Source organism: Seriola dumerili, unplaced genomic scaffold, assembly GCF_002260705.1.
Source record: "Seriola dumerili isolate Sdu_G_001 unplaced genomic scaffold, Sdu_1.0 BDQW01000199.1, whole genome shotgun sequence".
Classification (NCBI taxonomy): domain Eukaryota; kingdom Metazoa; phylum Chordata; class Actinopteri; order Carangiformes; family Carangidae; genus Seriola; species Seriola dumerili.
Window position 1 is genome coordinate 369858 of NW_019174454.1, and position 19317 is coordinate 389174.

The following is a 19317-nucleotide window of genomic DNA, read 5'->3' on the forward strand; positions in this document are numbered from 1 at the left end:
GTTTGTTTGTGTGAACAGATCCTGTTGTACATCTGATGGGCTCGTCTCACATCACACCTCCACAGAAGACAGGCTGAAAGCTCAAAAGTTCTGTGTGTGTGGTGTGGTGTGTGTGTGTGTGTGTGTGGTGTGTGTGTGTGTGGTGTGTGTGTGTGTTGTGTGTGTGTGTGTGTGTGTGGTGGTGTGCCTTGTCAGCGTGTTATGTGTTTTCCTCTTGACCTCAGCAATTCATGCTTGTCAGTTCATTGCTGCTGCTTTGATTGCTGAGTTTTTCCTCAATTTGAGATGGTGCTTTCTTGAGACTGTTTGTTCATTGATTGAAAGATATATGACAGCTGTGAATATATATAGGTGTGTGTGTGTGTGTGTGTGTGTTTGTTTGTTTGTGAACAGATCCTGTTGTACATCTGATGGGCTCGTCTCACATCACACCTCCCAGACAGACAGGCTGAAAGCTCACAAGTTCTGTGTGTGTGTGTGTGTGTGTGTGTGTGTGTGTGTGTGTGTGCCTGCACGCGTGTATGTGTTTCCTCTTGACCTCAGCAATCATGCTGTCAGTCATTGCTGCTGCTTTGATCTGAGTTTTTCTCACATTTGAGATGGTGCTTTCTTGATGCTTTTGTTCATTGATTGAAAGATATATGACAGCTAGTGAATACTGGATTTTGGCATTAATTTTGGTGACCCCCTGACCTTTTCTCCAGCACAACCAGGAGGCCACAATTTTTACTTTTCCACAAGAAAAAATCAAATCTAATTAACAGATTGTCATGATATTTGTTCAGTATTTTCATGGTCCCCTGACACCTTACCATTTTACACACCCTTTCCTATCGCACCACCCTCAGGTCAAAGAGTCAAGAAATGTGCTTGCAGGATGTTTCTTAATCTAAAGGCCAAAATGTGATGGAATTTACTGATGGGGACATCCTCTTGTAATTACCTTTCCTGTAGCACAACCCGGTCAGTATCCTGTTGACTCAGTCCAGTATTTTCACATTGTGTGGTGTATTGAATATCAAACTCTCTTGAGGCTGCAGTTGTGGCTTTAAGCCTTTTTTCTTGTTACAACCCTGTCTCTTAGAAATTAGGTTTCTATACTGCAAGAAAATTTTTAAAGAAAAAAAAGATACTCAGAGTAATTATATATTTTTTAAGCAAATAGTGAGGAAATGTTGTTCTTTAACAGTTCCACCCAGTTGATATTTATCGATAATGACTGCACAAGCAGAATACTCTTGTGACTGTGTATTGTTATGGTTATGTTTAGGCACTCACAGAAAAGTTAGGGAAAGACAGGACGTGATTACTCATATATATATATATATATATATATATAAATGTAATTTCTAGGAGAAAGGTCTTGTTTTCCAAATTTCCCTAAAACATAGTTAATGCGCATTTAATACCATCTTTAATGTAAGTTTTTGATTTATTTTATTCTGTGTAGTCTCTGAAGGGCCATGTTCTGCACCCGAACCATCGTTCTTTCACCCAGTTCGATTCATCTGATTAATGTCAAAAAGTGCACACGCTTATCTGGTTTGAATACCACTCAATGTGCTGAAGGTGGAGGTCCTGTCCTTCACCAGTGACCATCTGTGGTCTGGGCCGTTGCCAGAGCAGACGGAGGGAGAGGGGAGGTCGACTGCAGCTTGTCAATGACTCTTTCATGGTTAGAACGTCAAAACAGATTCCAGCCTTTGAACAAACACATGCCACATCTCATCTGTCTCATCTGTACCTCTCAGAGGGATGACTGAAGCATCTGCTTAAAATATACTGCTGTAGGGATGCCCTGGTGCCTCACCTGGTAGAGTGCGATCCACAAACAAGTCCTTACCCCTTTCCTCTTCCTCTTTCCTGTCATTCTCTGCTCTGTCACACTCTATCAAATAAAGCAGAAATGACTAAATATATGTATGTGGTCATGAATGTGAAAAAAAAAAAAAAAATTGATTGTCTTCTGATCCCCAACAATAGTTTTCCGGGTTAATAGGAAGTTGTCCTTACACGTATAAGTGAAGAGATTTTATATACCTCAGAAGCTCAGAGTCTGGCAGGAAGCTTTGTTATCATCTCTCCCCACAGACAGAAACTGATTATTATGTCTACAATGAAATCAAAGCCTTTTGTCAGGATACACAATGTCTTTGATATGACTTCCCTCTTGAGATTATCCTATCTGCCTTTGCTCTCCTTTACAAGGGGTGTGTTGTGGGGCTTATTTTGTCTTATCTTTTAAGTGCACCTAATTTTGTCGTGCCTTTGAATACAATCCACCCTCTTTGTGGGATGAGCTGTGTTTTACGGGGGAACAGCTGAACCAAGATGTTTATTTCTGTGGAGAGATCACCTGCAGCCTACACTGGAGCTCTTTGAAGCTTGATTATCAGCGCTGACACACTAACTGAGATGTGCATGTGCATGTGCATGTGTATGTGAGTGTGTGAACCAGACTCAATTAGCCTCATAAATCAAAGCAAAAATATCCCTTTTAACTGGTTTCTCTGGTGTGTTTCATGTGTATCTGTGGGAATATAAACAGTGCTGTTCTTGAAATAAGGATTTCTCTTTCTCTTTCTGCAGTGTGGGAATCCTTTTTATTATTAAATCAATGCATTCCTGTTAAGTTCAGCTGTCACTTTTTAAATTTATTTTATTTCTTATGTCACTTTGGGTCTTCTTCTCTCTGAGAAGAAAAGTGAAAAAACCACATGTTGTGGGTTTATGGGGCTTTAATTTGACCAGCTTCAGTGTTTGAGCTAAGCTAAGTGGCTGCTGGCTATAGCCTTATAGTTGATTTACAGACATGAGAGCAGTATCAATCTTCTCTTGGCAAGAGAAGGAAAAAACATATTTCCTAAAATACCAAACTATTCCTTTAATATTCCACATTGACATCAGGTTAAATATATTCTGGATTTCTTGATGTTGTTCTTGGGCCTGAGTTCTGTCTGACCAACTTCGTTCCTTAACTGGCTCCCCACAAGGACGCATGCTTTCACCGCTTTTATTTATCAAGTGGTGTGAGGAATCCTACCTTCAACTGAACATATCTAAGAGAAAATATATGATAATTGATTTTTTTGAAGATGTGCCAATATACCTGAAGTCACATCAGTTGAAGGTCAGACAGGGAAATGTGTACAATCTTACAAATACCATGGGACAATTACTGACACAAAACCTAACTTTGAGGCAAAATTGTGAAGCTGTGTGCGAGAAGGAGCATCAGTGTTTGTTGTGTGTGAGGAAACTGTACTATTTCTGCATTGACAAGACCATGATGACCTAATTCTACCGTGCTTTTTCTGAATTGATTTTATCTTTGGAATTCTGTGAATCAAATTGTTAAATGATCCAGTAAGCTGCCCGCCTAACCTAGCGTCCCCATAAACCAGACAGTTACAGTGGATAGCTGGCCTTTTAAATGACCACTTGCATCCTTTGAACGGTGAAAATCAGCTTCCTCATTTTGGACAATGCTTCATTGTCCCAAAGTACAGAACAAAACGGTGTAAGGAGAGCTTTGTTCCTGAAGCCCTCAATCATATCAATAAAGTGTAGAGACACACAACACTGCAGAGAAACAATATTTAATTTATTTGTTAGTTTTTATTTACCTTGCATTTGGTGTGGTCTGTGATGTAATGTGTGTGTGTGTGTGTGTGTGTGTGTGTGTGTGTGTAAGATTGATGACTCTTTTTACTGCAAACCAAATTTGATTACAGGTACAGGTACAAACAGAGTAACGTAACCTAAAAGATTCATTAATAAAAAAAATGTACTATATAATACGGAGTGGAAATAACCAGTGTAATTGCTTTATTTCTTATAGTTCAGCAGTTTAATACATTTTAAAGTTATTTTGGTTGGAGCATTGAGTATTTGTGTACACCTTTAATATCACAATTTTCAGTCTTATCCCCATTTGGATGTTATTCAGGATATAATGTTTACACAGAAAAGAAGACACCTGGTTATTTATATCCTTGTATAGAGCATAACATTACCTCTGGTTTGTGTGCACCTCTGTGCTGGTGTGTCTTGATTTTTTAAAATCTCTGCCACTCATTGCTGTACCAACAAGGAATTATCAGAAACCTAAATAAGGCATCTAAATGACGCAGTATCCTGGTTTCTTGTGGCGTACTCCGGCTAGCATATCCATGTTTCTGAACCCAGGATAAGATAATACGTAATTGGGATAATCAAGAAGCTCAAGAAGGTCAGCAGCAGATATTTACTAAAGTATACAAAACACATTCCCCTCTCTTGAGAAAATCATACACTCAGCATGTGAAATTGTTGTCTCGGGGTCAAACACACCCTCTAACTGTGTTCGCTGAGGCGAGTTCGTAAAACTGGAGAGGCCCAGCTTTGCCGGCGGTTAGAGGGGATGCTCAGCTTTTCTTCTGTCATACTGATTTAGGACTATTATCCAATGTGCATGGACTCTGCTCTCTCATTATCAGAAAGGATCGATCTGAGGCCTAGGAGTGCCATCTTCTCTGACTGATGCACTATGGAGATGAATGCTGATCAAATTACTAAGAAAATTTGATTGAGCTTCCCATGAGCAAACAGACTCTAGCTGTCAGACAGTATAGGGAAAGACTGTGAGGCATTCGGTCTGAACTGCAAAGTAGAATCTGACTTTTCACCTGGTCATGCCACTATGAATTGCTCTTCTTACTGAAGGTAAACCCTCAGGTGGGGGATGGGATGCTCCAAGTGAGTCAGCGTTGTCCTTTCTTTGCTAATGGCCAGGAAATGTCTGTGTTGGAGAGTCTAATTGGATTTCTTTAACAGGAAAGCATCTGTCCAGCTCCATTAGCCAGTGGTAAACAGCAACACACAGCAGAGGGAGAGGCAGGTGGGAGAAAAAAAAAGGGGGAGAGATGCGAGGAGGCAGTTTAGATTGGGGGAATGAGTCAGAGGAGTCAAGAAGGGGGAAGCATGTTTGCTGTTGATGAAGGTGCACGAGTAGTCAGAGGTTTAGTGTGAGGTACAGCAGTAAATGTTGCAGGAGTAAAGAGCCAGAAGTGAAGCAGGGATGAGTCTGGATAATAAGCTCATTAGCAGGCAGCCCTGGTGTTATGGTAATTCACTTAACTGCAGATTACACATCTGATTATTTCTATGCCTCCGTGCTGACGACAGCCGTGGAGGCATTATGTTTTTGGTTGTCCGTACGTCTCGTGAACGCCTTGAGGGATTTTGGTGGTGTTTTTTTTTTATTTTTTTTTTTTATTGTTTTGTTTTTTTTTTTCAGCAATGGTGTACTCCACACTCATGGCTGGAAATTACCCAGTATGTCAACAGATATATCTCTTGACCAGTGAGCAGCTGTAACAGAGAAATGCCTTGCCCAAGGGCACCTCAGCAAATCATTTCTTTTTATCTAATTGACGCAGATTATTTTGACATCTGTTAAAGCGAGATGTATCGCTAAAGAGCAGCCTCTGTGGCCACAATTCACAATTTAATGGTAAATGCTATAACATAGATGAACTTAAAGTCGTCTGATGTTAACCACCAGAAAAGTGCTCTTTCTTGTCTTGTCTAGTCTTGTTTTAACAACAGGCATCACTGAATGGAGTGGCCTAAGTTTGGAACTTCAGTCATGATAACTGTTATTATGTGATCAAAGCTCCATGGTTACGTCAGTCCACAACAACTGAGCAAACATGATCTGCTGACCATGAGACGCAGTTGGAAGCTTTTGAAAAATGTATTAAATTAATCTTGATATGATGTGTTTTTTTTCTGTCTTGACAAAAATGATGCTGTTAATATACAATAATACAATGATGTATAGGTGAGACAAACTAAATGGTCTGCTGTGGAGGTTTATTACTTCTGTTCAGTTCAAGTTTACTTAAAGACAGATTCCTCTTCATGAATCAGAGTACAAATGATAGTGGAAGCTGACTGAGTAAGTAGAGGTCAATGCAGGACACATATGACTCTCATTTACATTTTCTCGGGCAGCGCTTGACATTAACTCAGACATTTCCCTCCATCACATCTTTCTCTCCCGTGAGAAAAGCTACATTCACCAACACAATGAAAAGACACTCAGTAAAGGCTAAATCAAACCTGGCAGCCTCATACCTCCAGGCTACAGCTCTCGTTGGCATCTCATGCATCTACTGAAACACTGCGATGCAACGTGTTACTAGGGGTCCTCCCTATAAACTAGCAGGATGCGTCACGGCGAGAGACCCTGGAAGGGGAAAACCACTCGTTCCTCAGAGATGCATCGTGAAGGAACAGTGGGGCTACTATGCTGCCTGTAAATTGAGCCTTTCTTCCTGTGAGAGGGTGACATGGTGGAATGCAGCACATTAATGTGGACATGGGTGGGCTTCTCATTCCTGTCATAGCATCTCTCTCTTCCCTTTGACCCACCATGACTTTCTTCTCTCTTTTTTTGCCTCCATGGCTCCATTCGAGTTTATCTCAACAGGGTGTGGATGCAGAGGTTGTGTGTTTCTTCAGCATTCAGGTTCTTGTCAGGATGACTGGTTTTAACCCTGAGGTTCTTTCTTAACGCCATCCCGTCCATTTCAGGTTGAGTTCAATGAAGCTTTATTGGCATGAAGTTTTGATCAGCCAGGTTGATATAATGCCCAATATTATTTTATCACAGATGCAGTATATTGATGTGGGTGTCTGAAGGTCACATTGTCATGGTGTACTGGGGCACTTACAGAACAGAGACATTGTTAATGTTAAGTAACACCTGTGTTTTTTGCACTGTAACAAGTCAAAATGCCCCCCTCCCCCCATCACATGTCTCGTGCTCTCTTTAGAGAACAAATAAACACTCGAGGCAGAAATTTGAATTTGATATTTTTTGCAATTATTGTACATATTCGAGTCAGAATGCAGTTGTTTTGATATGTAGATGAAGAATTTCTTTAATTTGTGAATAAAATGACCTGTGTGGAAATGCTGTACATTCAAAAATAAAGAAAATAAAGAAAAGTCAAAAAGTTTTTTACGCCTTGCTGGAGTGGAAAAATTGGTGCATTGATAAATGTATTAATTTAGTGAATAAATCGTGACGTGCATGGAGCACATTCCTCAAATTATTACATGACACAAAAATAAATGTGATATTTCCATCACATTTTCCACATCATTTTCATTTGTTTCGTCGGTTTGCCTGGCACTCTTTACTCTGCCAACTACGTCTTAAGGAACATTGGATTTTGCGGGCTCAGCTGCCAGTCAAACGTGCACACCAGCTCGCCCACTCAGTGGCTTGAAGCATTTCTGTTATATCCCCAATGATTTCAGAAATAAGAAAAAGAAAGATGATAGATTACACAATTTATTTCTGTTTTGATGAAATATTAAGAAGCTGATAGTTATGAATGATTAAAATATGTTGAACAGACGTATTCAACAACAACCATATTCACTCTCTTTCTTCAGCATGGGCCGCTGTGGAGGTGAACATGGAGGACAGAGTGGAGGTGTTCAGGGGCGAAACAGCTCAGATCGCCTGCATGTTCAAATCGGATGACGGCATCGGCGGCACGACCATAAAGTGGTTCTATGTGAGTTTGATCGAGCCTGCTGCACACATACACACATACAGATGTAAGTATGATGTTTCTTTGCATGTGATGTTTGATCCTTTTAAAAAAACCTTTAGACGACACGGTCAGGCGAGAGGCAGAACATCTACTTCCAGGACAGCACCATGAAGACTGTACACCGAGGCACACCGTTCACTGACCGGATCAGTGTGAACGGTACCGGAGCCAGTGGAGGAGTGGTGTTGACTATCAACAATGTGAGGCTGGAGGACGAACTGGAATTTATCTGTTTCATCAAAAGTCTGACGGATGGGGATGGGGAGGGACGAACAAAGCTCAAGGTGTTTGGTAAGATTCAGTCTGAGATGGCCTGTGTTAACAGCACCAGATACAGGATAACAATAGATGATGCTGAAAGAATGGGTATCATTAGTTGTTGCCTGTGGCCAATTCAACTTCACATTTCAACTGCTTTCAGTGAATACAACTCAACCAACAGTTCAATGTTTACAGCTTTTTCAGTCCTTTCACATGACCTGCAATTTCATCTTATTTCAGTGATAACCCTTCAACTGAACCCTTTAACTCCTTTCAGTGTTTCCAGTGACACTTCAACCCCTCACAAGCAAAAAATTGACATTTTAAAACATTTTGACATCCTTTCCTTGAACACACTGAGACACTGAAACAGTTTGAAACCGTTCAAAACTGCAATTTTATCACCTGCCAGAACACATTAACTTTTTTTGTCTTTTTATGCTTCCGCGTCAGCGACAGCCAGGGTCAGGGGGCATAAAAAGATGGAGGTGTACAACTGCGAGATGGTAATTCTAGTGTAGTTCTTGATTCAGTTCTTAATTCCTATGCAGAAACACCAGCCCTCCCTACCATTGAGGTTGTTCAAACAGGCTTCTCAGTCAGTGAAGACAGCCCGTCCAAGGTAAAAATGCTTTCAATTGTGAACATCAGAGTATGTATGTTATGAAATGACTGTCAGGCTATAGTTCAATTTTTTGAATTTATTCTTGTCTCTTTTCTCTCCTCTCCCTCAGATTGGAGTCTGTGAGGTCAAAAATGGCTTCCCCAAGCCGAACATCACTTGGTACAGAAACAACACGCCACTACGCAGTAATCAGGATGGTGAGACGGATTCACATCAACATCTGCAATACATTTCTACACTATTTTTGGTTGTTCCTTATGTGGTTTAATGTATTTTCCTGAATTTGCCTCTCTTTCCTTCCTGTCTTGTGTGTTTGCACGTTTTTGTTCTCCAGTGGTGCTCACTACCACTATGGAATCCAGTGGTCTGTACTCAGTTAGGAGTGAGCTGAACATGAAGGTAATGAAGGAGGACAAGGATGCTCTGTTCTACTGCGAGGTCAACTACTTTGTTCCTGGAGGAACCAGGATGACAGAGACCAACCGTATTAACATCACTGTATACTGTGAGTTTCACACACTACTCTGCTGAATACTGTTGATCTGTATGTTTCATTTCTTAAAAAATCTAAGAGTCTAACACTAGTGTTTCATCCTTGGTTTAAGTGAAACCTGGACACTATTTGTTAGAGATTACTGACAGCTAAGAAAAAAACTGAGAGCTGCACTATGAAGCAGGATTTGACGTTAGCAAGGTAACTTCAGGTTTAACCCTGGGTTTAACAGAGCTTCTAACAAATGGAGGGAGAGTTTATCAAACTAAATATCTAATCACTATTATAATTTCATTATTAATCAAAGAAAGATTCTTTAATGCCAACAGAATTCCTGACAGTGCCGATGCTGTCTCTTCTTCCACCACTGCAGCTCAGAATAACATTAGGATGATAACTGGAAAATAAAAACTGAACCCACTGATGTCTTTGATTAGAAAAATGATCTACACACTGTTAAATATTACCCATGATTATGAATGAACATTTCAGTCAGTGGAAGTCTGTCTCTTCTCTCCTCTCTGCAGCAGAAACAGTCTGACATAACTTTAATTTTATTTTTTATCTTTATCACATGTTCATAATGGTTTGTTCATCATGAGACAAAAGAGCAAAAATACTCACTCAGTAATTTAATAATAACTCATGTGCATATATCCTGAGCCTGACTTTGATAGCTGGAAATTATTTCCAGTGTTTCTTTTCTTTTCTAATTATGTGATCATATTGTTTACATTTTACCTTGTTAAATATCACTTTTGAGTGTCGCTATAACCAAAGTTACCTGCAGCTTTCACTGGTTCTTCTTATATTTTTTCATGGTTCTGACGTAGTACAGGTTATCCAGGATTGCAAATGTAAGGTTCAGTTAAGCGAGATGATGAAAGGATATCCTGGGTATGTTGAAGTGTAGCCAGATAGCCTCGATTGTTGATGGAGATGGGACAGAGGGCCCTCACCAGCTGAGGTTTAAAACCTCCCACCAGCCAATCAGCCAGCAGCACTTGAAACACCACCTTAAGAACATCACTCACACACACACTCACACACACACACACACACACACACACACACACACACACACACACACACAAAGAAAGTAGTTATTTATACATTTTAATATGTTAAGATACGTTTGCACTTAATAAATTCCTACTTTGCAATTTATTTTGCTCAATCTTGTAATTCTGTTACATGGTGGCAGGATAGTTTAGTAAGGCATAAAACTGACAAAAAACATAATTGTATAGTGAGGCATAAAAACATCAAAAAAAGTCATATTATTGTATGACATAAAAATGTCATAGTATAGTAAGACATAAAAATGTCAGAAAACGTCATTGTTTAGTATTGCATACAACGTCATAGTATAATAAGACATAAAAACATCAAAAAACATCATATTATGTTATAGCATAAAAATATCCAAAAACATCATAGCATAGTATGGCATAAAAATGTCAAAAATTGTGATAACATAGTATAGCATAAAAATGTCAAAGAATGTCATAGTATAGTATGGCATAAAACGTCATAGTATAATAAGGCATAAAAACATCAAAAAACATCATATTATGTTTTAGCATTAAAATATCCAAAAACGTCATAGTATAGTATGGCATAAAAATGTCAAAAATGTCATGCTATAGTATGGCATGAAAATATCCAAAAACGTCATAGTATAGTATGGCATAAAAAGTCATAGTATAATAAGGCATAAAAACATCAAAAAACGTCATAGTATATTATGGAATTAAAATATTCAAAAAAGTCACGTGGCATGAAAACGTCAAAAAACGTCATAGTATAGTATGCCATAAAACATCATAATATAATAAGGCATAAAAACGTCAAAAACGTCATAATATAGTCTAGAATGAAAAGTCATAGTATAATAAGGCATAAAAACATCAAAAAACGTCATAGTATATTATGGAATTAAAATATTCAAAAAAGTCACGTGGCATGAAAACGTCAAAAAACGTCATAGTATAGTATGCCATAAAACATCATAATATAATAAGGCATAAAAACGTCAAAAACGTCATAATATAGTCTAGAATGAAAAGTCATAGTATAATAAGGCATAAAAACGTCAAAAACGTCATAATATAGTCTAGAATGAAAAGTCATAGTATAATAAGGCATAAAAACGTCAAAAACGTCATAATATAGTCTAGAATGAAAAGTCATAGTATAATAAGGCATAAAAACGTCAAAAACGTCATAATATAGTCTAGAATGAAAAGTCATAGTATAATAAGGCATAAAAACGTCAAAAACGTCATAATATAGTCTAGAATGAAAAGTCATAGTATAATAAGGCATAAAAACGTCAAAAACGTCATAATATAGTCTAGAATGAAAAGTCATAGTATAATAAGGCATAAAAACGTCAAAAACGTCATAATATAGTCTAGAATGAAAAGTCATAGTATAATAAGGCATAAAAACATCAAAAAACATCATATTATGTTTTAGCATAAAAATATCCAAAAACGTCATAGTATAGTATGGCATAAAAATGTCAAAAATTGTAATAACATATTATAACATAAAAACGTCAAAAAACGTTATAGTATAGTTTAGAATGAAAAGTCAGGGTATAATAAGGCATAAAAACATCAAAAAACATCATATTATGTTTTAGCATAAAAATATCCAAAAACGTCATAGTATAGTATGGCATAAAAATGTCAAAAATTGTAATAACATATTATAGCTTCAAAACGTCAGAAAACATTATAGTATAGTATCGCATTAAACATCATAGTATAACAAGGCATAAAAACATCAAAAAACATCATATTATGTTTTAGCGTAAAGATATCCAAAAACATCATAGTATAGTATGGCATAAAAACGTCAAAGAATGTCGTAGAATAGTATGGCATAAAACGTCATAGTATAATAAGGCATAAAAACATCAAAAAACATCATATTATGTTTTAGCGTAAAGATATCCAAAAACATCATAGTATAGTATGGCATAAAAACGTCAAAGAATGTCGTAGAATAGTATGGCATAAAACGTCATAGTATAATAAGGCATAAAAACATCAAAAAACATCATATTATGTTTTAGCGTAAAGATATCCAAAAACATCATAGTATAGTATGGCATAAAAACGTCAAAGAATGTCGTAGAATAGTATGGCATAAAACGTCATAGTATAATAAGGCATAAAAACATCAAAAAACATCATATTATGTTTTAGCGTAAAGATATCCAAAAACATCATAGTATAGTATGGCATAAAAACGTCAAAGAATGTCGTAGAATAGTATGGCATAAAACGTCATAGTATAATAAGGCATAAAAACATCAAAAAACATCATATTATGTTTTAGCGTAAAGATATCCAAAAACATCATAGTATAGTATGGCATAAAAACGTCAAAGAATGTCGTAGAATAGTATGGCATAAAACGTCATAGTATAATAAGGCATAAAAACATCAAAAAACATCATATTATGTTTTAGCGTAAAGATATCCAAAAACATCATAGTATAGTATGGCATAAAAACGTCAAAGAATGTCGTAGAATAGTATGGCATAAAACGTCATAGTATAATAAGGCATAAAAACATCAAAAAACATCATATTATGTTTTAGCGTAAAGATATCCAAAAACATCATAGTATAGTATGGCATAAAAACGTCAAAGAATGTCGTAGAATAGTATGGCATAAAACGTCATAGTATAATAAGGCATAAAAACATCAAAAAACATCATATTATGTTTTAGCGTAAAGATATCCAAAAACATCATAGTATAGTATGGCATAAAAACGTCAAAGAATGTCGTAGAATAGTATGGCATAAAACGTCATAGTATAATAAGGCATAAAAACATCAAAAAACATCATATTATGTTTTAGCGTAAAGATATCCAAAAACATCATAGTATAGTATGGCATAAAAACGTCAAAGAATGTCGTAGAATAGTATGGCATAAAACGTCATAGTATAATAAGGCATAAAAACATCAAAAAACATCATATTATGTTTTAGCGTAAAGATATCCAAAAACATCATAGTATAGTATGGCATAAAAACGTCAAAGAATGTCGTAGAATAGTATGGCATAAAACGTCATAGTATAATAAGGCATAAAAACATCAAAAAACATCATATTATGTTTTAGCGTAAAGATATCCAAAAACATCATAGTATAGTATGGCATAAAAACGTCAAAGAATGTCGTAGAATAGTATGGCATAAAACGTCATAGTATAATAAGGCATAAAAACATCAAAAAACATCATATTATGTTTTAGCGTAAAGATATCCAAAAACATCATAGTATAGTATGGCATAAAAACGTCAAAGAATGTCGTAGAATAGTATGGCATAAAACGTCATAGTATAATAAGGCATAAAAACATCAAAAAACATCATATTATGTTTTAGCGTAAAGATATCCAAAAACATCATAGTATAGTATGGCATAAAAACGTCAAAGAATGTCGTAGAATAGTATGGCATAAAACGTCATAGTATAATAAGGCATAAAAACATCAAAAAACATCATATTATGTTTTAGCGTAAAGATATCCAAAAACATCATAGTATAGTATGGCATAAAAACGTCAAAGAATGTCGTAGAATAGTATGGCATAAAACGTCATAGTATAATAAGGCATAAAAACATCAAAAAACATCATATTATGTTTTAGCGTAAAGATATCCAAAAACATCATAGTATAGTATGGCATAAAAACGTCAAAGAATGTCGTAGAATAGTATGGCATAAAACGTCATAGTATAATAAGGCATAAAAACATCAAAAAACATCATATTATGTTTTAGCGTAAAGATATCCAAAAACATCATAGTATAGTATGGCATAAAAACGTCAAAGAATGTCGTAGAATAGTATGGCATAAAACGTCATAGTATAATAAGGCATAAAAACATCAAAAAACATCATATTATGTTTTAGCGTAAAGATATCCAAAAACATCATAGTATAGTATGGCATAAAAACGTCAAAGAATGTCGTAGAATAGTATGGCATAAAACGTCATAGTATAATAAGGCATAAAAACATCAAAAAACATCATATTATGTTTTAGCGTAAAGATATCCAAAAACATCATAGTATAGTATGGCATAAAAACGTCAAAGAATGTCGTAGAATAGTATGGCATAAAACGTCATAGTATAATAAGGCATAAAAACATCAAAAAACATCATATTATGTTTTAGCGTAAAGATATCCAAAAACATCATAGTATAGTATGGCATAAAAACGTCAAAGAATGTCGTAGAATAGTATGGCATAAAACGTCATAGTATAATAAGGCATAAAAACATCAAAAAACATCATATTATGTTTTAGCGTAAAGATATCCAAAAACATCATAGTATAGTATGGCATAAAAACGTCAAAGAATGTCGTAGAATAGTATGGCATAAAACGTCATAGTATAATAAGGCATAAAAACATCAAAAAACATCATATTATGTTTTAGCGTAAAGATATCCAAAAACATCATAGTATAGTATGGCATAAAAACGTCAAAGAATGTCGTAGAATAGTATGGCATAAAACGTCATAGTATAATAAGGCATAAAAACATCAAAAAACATCATATTATGTTTTAGCGTAAAGATATCCAAAAACATCATAGTATAGTATGGCATAAAAACGTCAAAGAATGTCGTAGAATAGTATGGCATAAAACGTCATAGTATAATAAGGCATAAAAACATCAAAAAACATCATATTATGTTTTAGCGTAAAGATATCCAAAAACATCATAGTATAGTATGGCATAAAAACGTCAAAGAATGTCGTAGAATAGTATGGCATAAAACGTCATAGTATAATAAGGCATAAAAACATCAAAAAACATCATATTATGTTTTAGCGTAAAGATATCCAAAAACATCATAGTATAGTATGGCATAAAAACGTCAAAGAATGTCGTAGAATAGTATGGCATAAAACGTCATAGTATAATAAGGCATAAAAACATCAAAAAACATCATATTATGTTTTAGCGTAAAGATATCCAAAAACATCATAGTATAGTATGGCATAAAAACGTCAAAGAATGTCGTAGAATAGTATGGCATAAAACGTCATAGTATAATAAGGCATAAAAACATCAAAAAACATCATATTATGTTTTAGCGTAAAGATATCCAAAAACATCATAGTATAGTATGGCATAAAAACGTCAAAGAATGTCGTAGAATAGTATGGCATAAAACGTCATAGTATAATAAGGCATAAAAACATCAAAAAACATCATATTATGTTTTAGCGTAAAGATATCCAAAAACATCATAGTATAGTATGGCATAAAAACGTCAAAGAATGTCGTAGAATAGTATGGCATAAAACGTCATAGTATAATAAGGCATAAAAATATGAAAAACTATCATATTATGTTATAGCATAAAAATATCCAAAAACATCATAGTACTGTATGGCATAAAAATGTCAAAAATTGTAACAACATATTATAGCTTAACGTCAAAAACATTATAGTATAGTATCGCATTAAACGTCATAGTATAATAATGCATAAAAACATCAAAAAACATCATATTATGTTTTAGCATAAAAATAGCCAAAAACATCATAGTATAGTATGGCATAAAAATGTCAAAAATTGTAATAACATATTATAGCTTCAAAACGTCAGAAAACATTATAGTATAGTATCGCATTAAACATCACAGTATAATAAGGCATAAAAACATCAAAAAACATCATATTATGTTTTAGCATAAAAATATCCAAAAACATCATAGTATAGTATGGCATAAAAATGTCAAAAATTGTAATAACATATTATAGCTTAAAAACGTCAAAAAACATTATAGTATAGTATCGCATTAAACGTCATAGTATAATAAGGCATAAAAACATCAAAAAACATCATATTATGTTTTAGAATAAAAATATCCAAAAACGTCATAGTATAGTATGGCATAAAAACGTCAAAGAATGTCGTAGAATAGTATGGCATAAAACGTCATAGCATAATAAGGCATAAAAACATCAAAAAACATAATATTATGTTTTAGCATAAAAATATCCAAAAACGTCATAGTATAGTATGGCATAAAAACGTCAAAGAATGTCGTAGAATAGTATGGCATAAAACGTCATAGCATAATGAGGCATAAAAACATGAAAAAACATCATAGTAAGTATAGCATAAAAATATCCAAAAACATCATAGTATAGTATGGCATAAAAATGTCAAAAATTATAATAACTTATTATAGCATAAAAACGTCAAAAAACGTTATAGTATAGTATCGCATTAAACGTCATAGTATAATAAGGCATAAAAATATCAAAAAACATCATATTATGTTTTAGCATAAAAATATCCAAAAACGTCATAGTATAGTATGGCATAAAAATGTCAAAAATTGTAATAACATATTATAGCTTAAAAACGTCAAAAAACGTTATAGTATAGTATAGCATAAAACGTCATAGTATAATAAGGCATAAAAACATCAAAAAACATCATATTATGTTTTAGCATAAAAATATCCAAAAACGTCATAGTATAGTATGGCATAAAAATGTCAAAAATTGTAATAACATATTATAGCTTAAAAACGTCAAAAAACGTTATAGTATAGTATAGCATAAAACGTCATAGTATAATAAGGCATAAAAACATCAAAAAACATCATATTATGTTTTAGCATAAAAATATCCAAAAACGTCATAGTATAGTATGGCATAAAAATGTCAAAAATTGTAATAACATATTATAGCTTAAAAACGTCAAAAAACGTTATAGTATAGTATAGCATAAAACGTCATAGTATAATAAGGCATAAAAACATCAAAAAACATCATATTATGTTTTAGCATAAAAATATCCAAAAACGTCATAGTATAGTATGGCATAAAAATGTCAAAAATTGTAATAACATATTATAGCTTAAAAACGTCAAAAAACGTTATAGTATAGTATAGCATAAAACGTCATAGTATAATAAGGCATAAAAACATCAAAAAACATCATATTATGTTTTAGCATAAAAATATCCAAAAACGTCATAGTATAGTATGGCATAAAAATGTCAAAAATTGTAATAACATATTATAGCTTAAAAACGTCAAAAAACGTTATAGTATAGTATAGCATAAAACGTCATAGTATAATAAGGCATAAAAACATCAAAAAACATCATATTATGTTTTAGCATAAAAATATCCAAAAACGTCATAGTATAGTATGGCATAAAAATGTCAAAAATTGTAATAACATATTATAGCTTAAAAACGTCAAAAAACGTTATAGTATAGTATAGCATAAAACGTCATAGTATAATAAGGCATAAAAACATCAAAAAACATCATATTATGTTTTAGCATAAAAATATCCAAAAACGTCATAGTATAGTATGGCATAAAAATGTCAAAAATTGTAATAACATATTATAGCTTAAAAACGTCAAAAAACGTTATAGTATAGTATAGCATAAAACGTCATAGTATAATAAGGCATAAAAACATCAAAAAACATCATATTATGTTTTAGCATAAAAATATCCAAAAACGTCATAGTATAGTATGGCATAAAAATGTCAAAAATTGTAATAACATATTATAGCTTAAAAACGTCAAAAAACGTTATAGTATAGTATAGCATAAAACGTCATAGTATAATAAGGCATAAAAACATCAAAAAACATCATATTATGTTTTAGCATAAAAATATCCAAAAACGTCATAGTATAGTATGGCATAAAAATGTCAAAAATTGTAATAACATATTATAGCTTAAAAACGTCAAAAAACGTTATAGTATAGTATAGCATAAAACGTCATAGTATAATAAGGCATAAAAACATCAAAAAACATCATATTATGTTTTAGCATAAAAATATCCAAAAACGTCATAGTATAGTATGGCATAAAAATGTCAAAAATTGTAATAACATATTATAGCTTAAAAACGTCAAAAAACGTTATAGTATAGTATAGCATAAAACGTCATAGTATAATAAGGCATAAAAACATCAAAAAACATCATATTATGTTTTAGCATAAAAATATCCAAAAACGTCATAGTATAGTATGGCATAAAAATGTCAAAAATTGTAATAACATATTATAGCTTAAAAACGTCAAAAAACGTTATAGTATAGTATAGCATAAAACGTCATAGTATAATAAGGCATAAAAACATCAAAAAACATCATATTATGTTTTAGCATAAAAATATCCAAAAACGTCATAGTATAGTATGGCATAAAAATGTCAAAAATTGTAATAACATATTATAGCTTAAAAACGTCAAAAAACGTTATAGTATAGTATAGCATAAAACGTCATAGTATAATAAGGCATAAAAACATCAAAAAACATCATATTATGTTTTAGCATAAAAATATCCAAAAACGTCATAGTATAGTATGGCATAAAAATGTCAAAAATTGTAATAACATATTATAGCTTAAAAACGTCAAAAAACGTTATAGTATAGTATAGCATAAAACGTCATAGTATAATAAGGCATAAAAACATCAAAAAACATCATATTATGTTTTAGCATAAAAATATCCAAAAACGTCATAGTATAGTATGGCATAAAAATGTCAAAAATTGTAATAACATATTATAGCTTAAAAACGTCAAAAAACGTTATAGTATAGTATAGCATAAAACGTCATAGTATAATAAGGCATAAAAACATCAAAAAACATCATATTATGTTTTAGCATAAAAATATCCAAAAACGTCATAGTATAGTATGGCATAAAAATGTCAAAAATTGTAATAACATATTATAGCTTAAAAACGTCAAAAAACGTTATAGTATAGTATAGCATAAAACGTCATAGTATAATAAGGCATAAAAACATCAAAAAACATCATATTATGTTTTAGCATAAAAATATCCAAAAACGTCATAGTATAGTATGGCATAAAAATGTCAAAAATTGTAATAACATATTATAGCTTAAAAACGTCAAAAAACGTTATAGTATAGTATAGCATAAAACGTCATAGTATAATAAGGCATAAAAACATCAAAAAACATCATATTATGTTTTAGCATAAAAATATCCAAAAACGTCATAGTATAGTATGGCATAAAAATGTCAAAAATTGTAATAACATATTATAGCTTAAAAACGTCAAAAAACGTTATAGTATAGTATAGCATAAAACGTCATAGTATAATAAGGCATAAAAACATCAAAAAACATCATATTATGTTTTAGCATAAAAATATCCAAAAACGTCATAGTATAGTATGGCATAAAAACGTCAAAGAATGTCATAGAATAGTATGGCATAAAACGTCATAGCATAATAAGGCATAAAAA

The 19317-nt window shown here is 33.3% G+C and overlaps 1 protein-coding gene across 3 annotated transcripts in view; it reads left to right on the plus strand.

Annotated features, from left to right (window-relative positions):
* mcam (melanoma cell adhesion molecule) overlaps positions 1-19317 on the plus strand; it is a 53986-nt gene that overhangs the window by 21545 nt on the left and 13124 nt on the right. For all 3 annotated transcript variants that reach the window (XM_022753838.1, XM_022753839.1, XM_022753840.1), the window contains exons 2-6: positions 7450-7574; positions 7673-7904; positions 8426-8496; positions 8609-8696; positions 8834-9004. In XM_022753838.1, the coding sequence (XP_022609559.1) occupies positions 7450-7574; positions 7673-7904; positions 8426-8496; positions 8609-8696; positions 8834-9004 (687 nt within the window). The remainder of the gene's footprint in view (positions 1-7449; positions 7575-7672; positions 7905-8425; positions 8497-8608; positions 8697-8833; positions 9005-19317) is intronic.